A 12,175-nucleotide genomic window follows, 5' to 3' on the forward strand; every position below is an offset into this window, starting at 1 on the left:
ATTTCATTTGATAAATCCAAATGAACAATCAATGAAGTGCAGAAAGTGTGTTTAGAGTATGTTCAAAGAACAGTGTTTGAACTAAATACAGCTGCAGAAATCTAGCCTTTTACAGCATTCCCTGTGATCATATCACTTATGTGTTTAATACATGATAACGGCAACTAGCTCCAGAGATGGCTTTGATTTGTAAATATTGATGCTTTTTATATACCGATTAATTATTGTACACAGAAAGACCCGTGAAAGGAGCCCTAACAATGTGTGTGTGTGTGTGTGTGTGTGTGTGAGGAAGTAGTTGTAGGCAAAGCAAAGAGAAGAGTGGCCAGGTTATTTGAGATCATTATGCAGTTGGCAGCACTCTACTGACTCTACTCTGCCTCTCTCTCTCTCTCTCTCTTTCTCTCTGAGTTTCTCTTCTGTCTCTGTCTCTCTCTCTCCTGCTCCAGTGAGGATGAAATCAAGCAGTGTGCAGCTGCAGCCAAAGACAGCTGGGAGGGTCTCACTCTCTCAAAAATGACAGCATACCCATCTGTGTGTGTGGTGTGTGCGGTCATGAGCATATTTTACCATTTTATAATTATGTACGACATCTTTGCGCAATAGTTGTTCTTGTATCTTGGGGAATGTGTGTGTGTTAGGCTTTTTTAAGCGGGTGTTGCTGGAGAACATAGAGTGGTTTATTTGAGCAAAACAATTATGTTCTGTTTGTAATAAGCATGCGCTGCAGTTTTGTCGCCTGTCCCTTTAAATACTTGAGCTCTTTAAAGTCGTTAGATTCTCATTGGCTGTAAATGTTTTTATCGTTCATTAGCTGGAAAAAAAAAACACTCTGAAAGTGATTTGGAACAGTTATTAATAATTGGACAAGATGCCAGGGTGTTGTGGGTTGTCTTTACACATTTGCTGTGTAGTAAGTAGGGTGTTCTGGGTGGTTGTTATTTATCTTTCTAACATGTATCTATATATGTTAGGGCTGTCAGCTGATAAACATTTTAATTGTTTTAATTGCATGATGTGGCGATTAATTACTCCAATTAATTAAACACCCCCCAAAAGTAGCTTTTGAAATAAATATTTTATTTGACTAAACATAAAATGTATTACACCTAATAGTTTAGGCTAAAATAGCCTAACATAAATGATGGAAGATAAAGATAATTATATAATAGATCATTATAGAAATGAGTATTTTTGTTCATACAGTGAAAGTCACTGTTAACCAAAATCTTCAAAATACCTTACTGAACTTTTATATAAAATCACATTTGCACTCAAGCTATTAAGGACAAAAACAACACTCGTCTGATTTTGCTCTCACTGTTCGTGTGATATTGCTTATCTTATGACATTATTAGAAAAATCTTGTAGAGGGCGATTTTTTTTTTGCCCCAACATCTTAAATTTCTAGGGGTATATAAATGCATATATATAAAAATTAGAGCTGTCAATAGATTAAAATTATTTATCGGATTACACCCTTTTTCTGAAAAAGATTGAAGGGTTATTCTCAACAATCTGTATTTTCTGCAAGCTTTTTTTCAACATAAATGTAGATATATTTACAAAAAAGGACTCCAAAAGGACACCAAAGCACCAAATGATATAAGAAGCCCATATAAGCACATATGAAAGAAAGAAAAATATATATTTATTAGAGCCCGACCGATATGGATTTTTGGGGGCCAATGCCCATATTAACTCGAAAAGAGCCGATTTATAAGCCGATATTTTGATTTTGAAAAAAAAAAACTGGATATTAGACCCATTTCCTATAAACTGCACTTACACAACATTCAATAGCAAAATATCTGCCTGTTCTATGTATGTGGGCTGTATAAATCATTTTCCAGAAGGGATTTATGTTTTTAAAAAAAGCCTTAGATTACGGTCTCAATGACTAAACAATTGTACATCAAAAGTATATATTTTTTAATGATCAAAAAACAGTCTGATTTTAAACATTTAAAACTTTTACTTTCTTCCAGTTGAAGCTGGTTTTAACAGTCTGTGTGTGTACTGTAAATAAATTATAATACTAAAGTTAAAGTATTTGCAGAAGTAGTCCCACACTTTACTGCTACAGCATTAACCTTTTTCAGGTATCTGTAGGATTAACCTTTTTCAGGTATCTGTAGGGCAGAACGAGAGACAGAGAAAGAATAAGCATGTGTATTAATAATATCACCATGTATCATTACTCATGTCATCATTAGAATTAGAATTATAATAAACAGGGATCTCCTACATAGGCAAAAAAAAAAAACTATATATATATATATATATATATATTGTATTTGTCACGCAATAGGTATGACCTATTACCTACTTATATTTAACCATATTATTACAACATTCTCCTGTTATGTCTGTAAAGCTGCTTTGAAACAAAATGTAAAAAAAAAAAAAAAAGCGTCAAAACAGTACATCTCCGTGGCTTGGCTGATCGCTTTCTTCTATAGTGGAGTTGCAGACTCTCTGCAAATGCGGAGCTCCCTCTGGTAGGCAAACTATGCAACACTCATAACATGAGTGAAGCATGAGACTCTGTTTCTCATGTTTCATGCCGATTTAAATGCAATAAGCTCATATCGGCCGATATATCGGTCAGGCTCTAATACTTATATCTGATATTATATTAACTATATGTACTATGTATCTACGACAGTACATGGATCCATTCAGAATAACTATCATTCCAGGGAGTTGGTGAGTCGTTAAAGAGACGACTTCTTCACCTTTGATCTCTTGGGCTCAGGTTGAAGGATTGGCCTCAGGCCTTCTGTGCTGCCCTTGTGGCAGCTTCATATGAGGCCATTTCTGTGTTGGATGAAGTTCAAAGGAGTTTGTCCCTCATGGACAGCCCTCCGCTAGGGTTGTGCGATGTCTACCAAATTGCCATGGCTAAAGTGAAACATCACAATTGACAATGAAATGTGGGGATGGGGGTTGTTGTTTTGTTTTATCCCATTTCTTCAGAAATTAAATCTTGGTGGTTGTGACAACCAGAGGTTGTGCAATGGTGTAGCATATTGGAAAACTCATTGCTTTTTGCTGTGAGTGACGACGCATTGACCGTTCCAAGATGCGTCTGGAGCAGTCAAATTTAAAATCTGTGTATACATAACTATGAGATTACTATGGTGTTCTGGATTGTTACCAGGGCACTAGATAGTTGCTAGTTTATTTTACTTGCCGGTTGGATTCAAATGAGCCGACTTGAAAGTCTTTGAAATGTGGCACTGCAGTCATAAAACTCTGAAACAATTGAGTTCTTTGCACTTCTGCTTCCAGTGTCCCAAAGCAAATATGTTTATTGGTGAATTATTGTTTATTGGTCGACCTATAGAGATTCATCACACCAAACAGATAAACTTATCTGCTCACTAGTCCACTTTCACTACTTTCCACTTTCCACTAGTGCCTCATTATGTTTATAATTGCTATTCTAACTCAAACTTCCCAAGTTTTAGATTATAAATAAAGACTAAAGAGTTGTCTAAACTTTAGTGATGATGTTGAAGTTGTGTAAGTTCATTTATAGCATACTTTTAGGTTTTTACTTCTTGCAATTGTATCTAGTCTTTAAAAATCATAAAGTATGTGTTCATTTGTGAAAATGACCATGATGAATAAATCATGAGAATCATAAACTTGTGCTGGTCACAGAGCTTTTCTTCTGCAGTAATCCAAAATCAGTGGAAAAACCCATTTGGCTTTTTCTCAAGGGAATCGGAGTAATGCTAACTTACGGGTTGGCCTACAAAAATAAGTCATCACTCTATCCACTCTATTCTCTATCCTCCTTCAATGCAAGTCTAAGGACGGTTTTCATATCTTTTTTTTTTCATTACCTTTCACCAGGTGAAATTTGTAAGTATATTCACTTAGAAAAGTGATATTTCAACAAGCTACACAAATATCATTCATGTCCATAGCACCAAACCGTGCAGGAGGAAGTATTAAGAGTTCTGGATTTTGCGCCTGCTTAGGAAACACCAGTAATAAAAAAGTTTGCATTGGAATGCGCACATCTTTCCATGTAATGTGTGTGTTACAAACTCACTGGAAGTGGCCTGACATATACTGAGACAAATGGCTCTCATTCCTATAGCAACACACACATGTCTTTCCCAAGAGAAACATTTTTTTAAATTATGCTCTTTATCTGAAGGACTTGAATATTTGCAGACAGAAATTAAAATTCACACCTCATTTCCTCTTCAGCAGAAAACTCTACTAAAGTAGAGTAAAACACCCATGTCATTCTAATGTGTCTGCATTTTTATTCCTTATGTCTTAAGTACTGTAATGTTCACTCACACACACACACACACACATATATACACACACTTGATACAATGTCTATTAAGAAGGCAACTTTCTGTGCTTTAGCCTAATTTAGCCCCGAACAGACCTCTGTAAATCTCATTATCATAAATAGTGTGCTTTCAAATCCACCCATAATAGCCTCTAGCCCGAGCGTGGCTTTTCCTTTAAGCTTCCCAAACATTCCTTTAAACAGCATATATTTTTGTTATGGACTTTTTTGGCCCTCCTTCAGCTGAGATCAAAGATTATGTTTAATCCCTGATCCAACAGGACTAAAACCACAAAACCAACAGGGATACCTCCACAAAAAAGCCCCAGGAATGTTTTTGTATTGATGAAGAAAAGATCCCTCCACAAACATGAGCTTTCTGGGTCAAATAATAGTAAGAATCTAATTTACTTAATCTCTTTAAAACACCTTCAGGCTTTTCAGAACCAAACGTAAACAAAAGAAAGAGATGATGACTTCACCAAACAGTTTAACACTTTAACATTATTACCCAGTTTAATTATTTAAGGGTATTAGTGCTTTGATATACTTTATTTTATCACTTATACTTATTATTACTTATTATATTTTTTTCTCCATTCTGTCACCGATGGAGTTTCGGTTCCTTGCCGCCGTCGCCTCTGGCTTGCTTAGTTGGGGTCACTTCATCTACAGCGATATCGTTGACTTGATTGCAAATAAATGCACAGACACTATTTAAACTGAACAGAGATGACATCACCGAATTCAATGATGAACTGGCTTTAACTGTCAATCTGCATTATTGACGCTGTTTTCCTAATGAATGTTGTTCAGTTGCTTTGAGGAAATCGTTTTGTTTAAAGTGTTATATAAATAAAGGTGACGACTTGACTTGACTTATAGTGTTATTATACACAGGGGTGCACATAATTTTTTTAGCCTGGTTCTCATAAGAGAACCTGGAGATTTGGTTTGGTCCTCACACTGCGTATAGCGTGACCAATTAAATGCAACTATAAAAAATTTATTAATAATAGTTTGTGGCGAGTCGGGGCGGGGCCGAGAGGCGTGGGAACGAGGAGTGAGGCCAGGTGTAATGATTGGAGATGAGCTACACCTGCGCCCCACCGCCAGTATCGAGTCCCACGTAGGAGATGGAAGGATATAAAACTGGAGCGACGAGAGAGGACCAGGCCTGGGCCATTATTTTATGTTTTGGTTTTTATTTGCGTGCACCAGGCGTCCGCGAGGGGCTGGTGTGCTGTTTTGTGTTTATTTTGAATATTAAAATGATTTTTTGATTGTTCGCCGGTTCCCGCCTCCTTCTTCCCGATGTATATGGAGATAATATTATTACATAGTTATAATATTATTACACTTTATTTATTTAATTAAATAATAGTAAATAAACTAAATAATAGTGTGTGATAAAAAGCAGTCTTAAATACAAATGCATTTATTTTATAGTAAATGAACTTAAAAATAAAATGCTAATATTTACTATTACTTTGTTTGTTTGCTTCTTTAAGAAGAATCGCTTTATGTGTTCCCCAATTTTAAGTCGCTTTGGAAAAAAGCATCTGAAAATAAATAAACAAAAGCGTTTTCATCTTATTCAAACTTAAAATCAGCAGGCTTTTATTTTGGCGGGTTGCCGGCAAGTATACGCGCTTCCGGATTTAGCACTGCTGATTAAAGGTTGTCAGTGGATGAATGTCACAGTTTTGTATTGTACTTTGAAAAGGGCATGGCATAGCCTACATTTATGGTTTCAGGTTGAAAATAAAACTTATATAGTACAGTTTGTGATCTAAAATTGTAATTGTGCATTAACAGCTGTCAACCGTGTTGGTACGGAAATGCGCTGTCAGAACATATTTATATTACGCATTTTTTATTTTGGTCGCGCATGCGGACCTGCGGACCACATATGTGAACATCTGATTATACATTTAAGTACTGAGTAATGTTTATTTATTGCATGCACTTATATTTTTAGGGGTTAGGATGATGGTTTGTTTAGTTAGTTGCATGTAATTATGCAGAATTTATTGTTATTTCTATAATTAGTACATGTAACATGTAACAAGGACACTGTAAAATAAATTGTTACCCTTTTTTTAAATAAGCTATTACATAACATTGGTTTGAAATTTAAAATGAAATAGTATATATAGTTTATGGTCTATAAGATGTTTTATAAAGAACTCTTTTCTGCTGCATTTATTTAATACAGCAACAAAAAAAAAATACAGCAAAATCAGCAATATTGTAAAATATAATTAGAGTTTAAAACGACTGTTTTCAGTTTTAGTATATTTTAAAATGTAATTTATTCCTGTGATCAAAGCTGTATTTTCACATGATCCTTCAGAAATCATTCTAATATGCTGATTTACTGCTCAAGAAACATTCATTATTATTTTCAGTGTTGAAAATGGTTGTGCTGCTTAATATTTTTATGTGGAAAACCTTTATACTTTTAATTCTCAAGATTCTTAGAAAGTTTAAAAGAACTGCATTTAGAAACAGAAATCTTTTGTAATAATGTAAATGTCTTTACTGTCACATTTGATAATTTTAATGCAAGATCAGGGACATTTATTAACAGTAGGTCAAATTTTATTTCATTTAGCTCTTAATGCAAAAAAGGGTCTGGCCTTGGTCAGCATCCTCAGCCCCTCTGTAGGCATTCTGTTTAATGAGGTCATCGGTGGGAAGAAGAGAAAAACGCAAAGGTAGGCGCTGCTGCAGTTCGGGTGTGAATAAGGGCTGATAGCAGGACCTGGTGACATGTAATTAGCACATAGTCTGGTCTCAGACCCGCCCTTCCTCCCCCTCCTCTTCACTTTGCAGCATTCTATCCCCCTCCCACATACTTCTGTGGAGAGTCCCAGGGCTGCTGAGATGGAGGACCTGATTAATTGTGAACGAGAGAAGTGTTCCAGTGAAAGAGTCTGTCCGTTCATACCCAGAGAGAGAGAGTATTTACCACAAATACAAATACAGAAATACAGAGTGTAATCAGTGTATGAGTGTCAGCTGATGCTAGCTTGACTAACGTGATCTTCCAGATCTATTGCTACACTCCATTTCCTTTTTTGTTTAAGGTGCCTTTCAGATTACTCAAGGTTACCATATATCAGGAGAAATAAATAAAATGACAATCAATAACAGTAAATAAAAATGTCAATGGACCATGAAAAAGAGAAGCAGTAGTTACAAACCTGACAATAAAATTAAAATTAAATAAAAAATGCTAGACCTGAGAACAGGTAGTAATCATGTTGTATAAGCTATTCTGAATAAGTGAGTTTTGAGTTAAATTATTTTATTTGAGATGATGAGTCTGAATTACAGATTTTAGCTAGGAGAAAATTCCAAAGGCGAGGGGCAGCGCGGCTAAAGGCTCCATAACATGATGTTTAAACGAGCTGGTGGTGTAAGAAGGAGACCCAAAAAAGAAGACCAGAGAGTTCGAGAAGGGGTGTGAGGCTGTATGAGATCTGAAAGATAAGGTGGAGCAAAGTTATGAAGTTTTATAAACAAGGAGAAGAATTTTAAATTCAGTACAGAATTTGATGGAAAGCCAGTGAAGCTGTTGAAGAGATAGGGTAATGTATTGTATAGCTGGACCTCAGGTTATGATACGAGCAGCTGTATTCTGAATCACCTGGAGTTTATGGAGAAGCTCGTTTGGTAAAGAGGCGAGCAATATTACGAAGATGAAAGTATCAAGACCACTATTGATGTACTGTAGACTTAAAATGGAAGAGTTATGTCTAAGATGACCCCCAAATTCCTAACCTGGCGGCGGGAAAGAAAAACAAAGGGAACCGTCAATGGATAATAAAAAGCTGAAAGTTCTATAAAGAATAGAGTTAGTGCCTATAACGAGTACTTCAGTCTTACTGCCATTAATTTGAAGAAAATTGGCAGAGACTTTTATTTCATAAAGACAGTAAGACTTACAGGTGGAAGAGTTGAGCCAGGCTTTGTAGATACATAAAGTTGTGCATCATCAGCATAACAGTGGAATTTAATACCAAATTTAGAAAAGCTAGTACCAAGTGGGAAAAGATAAATTAGGAACAATAGAGGACCAAGGACAGAACCTTGGGGGACACCACAGCTAACATAAAAATGTTGGGATTGAAAAGTTTTTAGTTGTACAAGCTGTGTATTTGGAAAAATATGAAGTGAAACAGGCGAGAGAAATACCACAGATACCAATAGCGGATAAACAGTTCAACAAAATATTGTGTGAGATGGTATCAAAAGCTGCACTCAAATCAAGCAGAACAGGAATAGAAAAGGACCCACCATCAGCAGCCATTAACAGATCATTAGTTACCCTCACATGGGTGGTTTCCGTGCCATGCTTAGATCGAAATCCTAACTGAAAACACTCAAATTATTATTTCTAAGGTGAGCATGGACCTGTGCTACAACTATTTTTGAGAATTTTGGAAATAAAAGGGAAGATTTGAAATGGGACAGAAGTTATTTAGATTGTTAGGGTATGCATCAGGTTTCTTAAGAATTGGGGTTATAGCAGCTACTTTAAAAGGTGATGGAACAATGCTGGAGCTAAGGGAGGTGTGAATAATATGGTTTATTATAAGAGGAGAAAGAGAATGAAGACAGGCTTTTACCAGATGAGTTGGTATGGGATCAGGTAAACGTAGACGAATTTGATTTGTAAATAAGATGGGAAAGTTCTAGTTCAAATGACAAGGTAAAAAAAGGAAGAAGAGTAAGAGGGGAAACATTTGAGACACTGTATAATGAATAACAATATGGGTTAGCTGAGGAGACCAAATGTTTTTTGAAAAAACATTTTTGAGTTGCAATTCAGTCTTCCCGTCATTCCAATTTAAATTCCATTGCAACATCTTGTGGGGTGTAGCTAATTCAATTAAAACAGCTATATATATGATTTAACATGATTATTAAATTTCAGTATATTCATCACACAAGCCTATTGTATGTCTTCAGAACACATGGAATATGGAGTCTTGACTCATGCACTACTCGATTCCTTTAACTCAAGGAGTGTATCCTCCTAGTGTTAACGTCAAAGACATGCTAATTAATGGTTCATTTACTCTAGTCTGTAAACGGCCTTTATCACTCTCATTTACACACACACACATACACACACTGCCAACAATTTGTCTGAAGCCACTTTGTAAGTGTCCTTGTTATGTAGTTGCTTAGCAGCCATAAGCCAGCGGGCCTCTGTGGAGTATTAGTGTGTAATTATCTGCCATTTGCTCAATGTTTTGACCTTGCCAGCATTCGTATAGATTTGCAGCAACCTTCCACGACCTCCGCTAACCAGAAAACCATCACATGCTATCATTTTTCATTCTTCTGGGACTTGCATGAAATAAGCAATGCCACTACACCATTATGCAGAATTTGTACGCAGAAAGCATCTGCAATTGACTGTGTCTCTAAATGTTCTTTCAGCCCCACTAAAGTCGCCACGGGGATGTCTTGAACATATGAGGTGATGTGAGGTGTTAAGGGGAGTTTCTTAGCAAATCATTAATCTAAAATAAGGTTATTGGTTCATCTTTGATAGAATCAATGTCTATTAAAGAGGTCAGGATGAGATTCATTGGAATTCCACAAAAGCCACCATGAAATCAGAATGGCCCCATTTTTTTCATCAGTGCATATTATTCCAACGAATAACAGGTTTATGATTTTCAAAATGTAAAAAACTATTTTCAAAACAAAAGTTTTCTTTCCATTATAAACTATGGTATTTGGACACTTCTGGACACTAAAGTCACAACTCAGAAAACAGGTTCCCTAGCAAAGTAATCACATATTATATATATGATATATATATACTTTTTTTATTTTGTGAAACATCTTGCTTTAAAATGCCTGTGCAATATTTCTTTCAAATAAATGTCACCTGCTTTTACCTTTTTGTTGTAAACTGCCAAAACATGTTTATATTATACTGTATATAGGAATTGTATTAGATAAGTGTTGTAGATAATGCAGTATTTCAAAAATCTTGCAAAAAGTAATTCAATGATGGGCAATGTTACTGTAATAAAGTCAACAGCAAATAATAATAAATGTTAGAAAAATGGGTATGAATGAATGAATGAATGCTTTACTACAATTTATTTATCACAATAAAAGTGTACGATATGTAATGGAAAACATCACATTATTAATTATTTACATTATTAACATGGGTTGGAAATGTTCATGTTCATCAGGTTCCTCCTATAATGAGAAATCCGAGGGTAAGAAGAAAGGACGCCCTCGCGTGGAGGTGCAGGAGCTGCGCATTATTCCCGTGAGTAAAGCTTTAAATATCCATTTTGGACCGTGATGAAGGGCTACACCAGATTGGGATTTTGGGTGATTTTTTATGCCAGTTGTGAAATGAGTAAAGGGACTTTCCAAACTACTTTCAACTGTTGTATTTGGAGAAAGAACATCTCACAGAGGCCTGTGTATAAGTGAATTGATTGTAATAGTTTCTAATAGCTCTTGTGTTTGTTTGTGTGTGTGTGTGTGTTTCTTTGCCCTAGGCACATATGATGGTTCAGTGGAAAGAGGAATTTAAGAGTCGTTCCAGGGTGAAATGTCCATGCTCAGGCTGCTGGTTGGAGTTCCCCAGTATTTACGGACTTAAATATCACTATCAGCGATGCCAAGGGGTAAAAACTCCACAGTCTTTCAATACACAATCATGAATGCAACCAACACTCATTTATTAATATGGATGAACAGAACTACGTTAATTTAAAATCAGATAGTCTGTGGGTTATATGAGTCTTGAGCAGCCCTATAAAATTAAGCCTGGTTTAGGATCATGTCTGCCAGATAAATTGAGGTCTAACAGTTGATTTTTTTTTTTTGACAGGAAATGTAAGTTGTTTTTTGTTTTTGGTGTCTATTACAGAGAATTTATTTATAGACAACTTCTGTGCAAAGCACAACAATTTAAAAAGTCTATCCTAAATGATTCCCTTTTACAAATATATTACAAATATATTTTTTATAAATATATTGTTTATAATAAATAAATAATAACTATCACTCAAAAAATTTGCAATTAGTAAGCTTTGTAAAAATGTTTTAAAGGAATGTCTCTTATGTCCAAGGCTGCATGTATTTGGTTAAAAAAATACAGTAAAAAAATTATATTGTGAAATTTTATTACAATTGAATATAACTTTTTTCTATTTAAATATATTTTAAAATGTAATTATTTTCAGAATTGAATTTCCAGCATCATTACTGCAGTCTTCAGGATCACGTGATCCTTCAGAAATCATTCTAAAATTTTTCTAATTACCATTCCAATTACCACTGAAGAAAAATATAATATGATACGATACGATACGATATAACATAACATAACATAACATAACATAACATAACATAATATAATGTGGAACCTGACCTGGCTTTGTGTGTGTGTGTGTGTGTGTGTGTGTGTGGCGTTCAGGCGACCATCGCAGAGAAGCTGAGTCACAGATGCCCGTACTGTGAGGCTGTGTTTGCCACCAAGGTGCGTCTTCAGAAGCACAAGCTGTGGAACCACCCAGAAAGGGTCCCCATGGAGAACAAGTCCGGGGTCACCTCGGACACCAAATCTGATCCCAATTCCGAACCCAAACAACAGAAAAGCCCTGCGAAGGGAAATGCCAAAAAAAGGTGTGAAAGCTCAGTGTCCTTTCACTGACCGCCTTGTCACTTATTGGAATCTTTTTTAGCATGATGAATTTCTGCGGCAGTTTTGACTTTAGTCACACACAACAAAAATCGCTTCAGGACATGATTTGTTTTCCACACTGCCATCATTAGATTCCAGATGAAGTCCTCTTGTGT

At 35.6% G+C, this 12,175-nt stretch overlaps 1 protein-coding gene across 2 annotated transcripts in view; it reads left to right on the plus strand.

Moving 5' to 3' along the window:
* The window catches only part of LOC113075737 (zinc finger protein 512B-like), a 59,539-nt gene that overhangs the window by 18,577 nt on the left and 28,787 nt on the right, over positions 1 to 12,175 (plus strand). For both annotated transcript variants that reach the window (XR_003281034.1, XM_026248425.1), the window contains exons 3-5: positions 10,552 to 10,631; positions 10,870 to 10,998; positions 11,793 to 12,001. Coding sequence is in view for 1 of the 2 variants with exons in the window: in XM_026248425.1 (XP_026104210.1) it covers positions 10,552 to 10,631; positions 10,870 to 10,998; positions 11,793 to 12,001 (418 nt within the window). In the remaining variant the exon portion in view is untranslated. The remainder of the gene's footprint in view (positions 1 to 10,551; positions 10,632 to 10,869; positions 10,999 to 11,792; positions 12,002 to 12,175) is intronic.

This window comes from Carassius auratus, unplaced genomic scaffold (genome assembly GCF_003368295.1).
Source record: "Carassius auratus strain Wakin unplaced genomic scaffold, ASM336829v1 scaf_tig00017588, whole genome shotgun sequence".
In the NCBI taxonomy this organism is placed as follows: domain Eukaryota; kingdom Metazoa; phylum Chordata; class Actinopteri; order Cypriniformes; family Cyprinidae; genus Carassius; species Carassius auratus.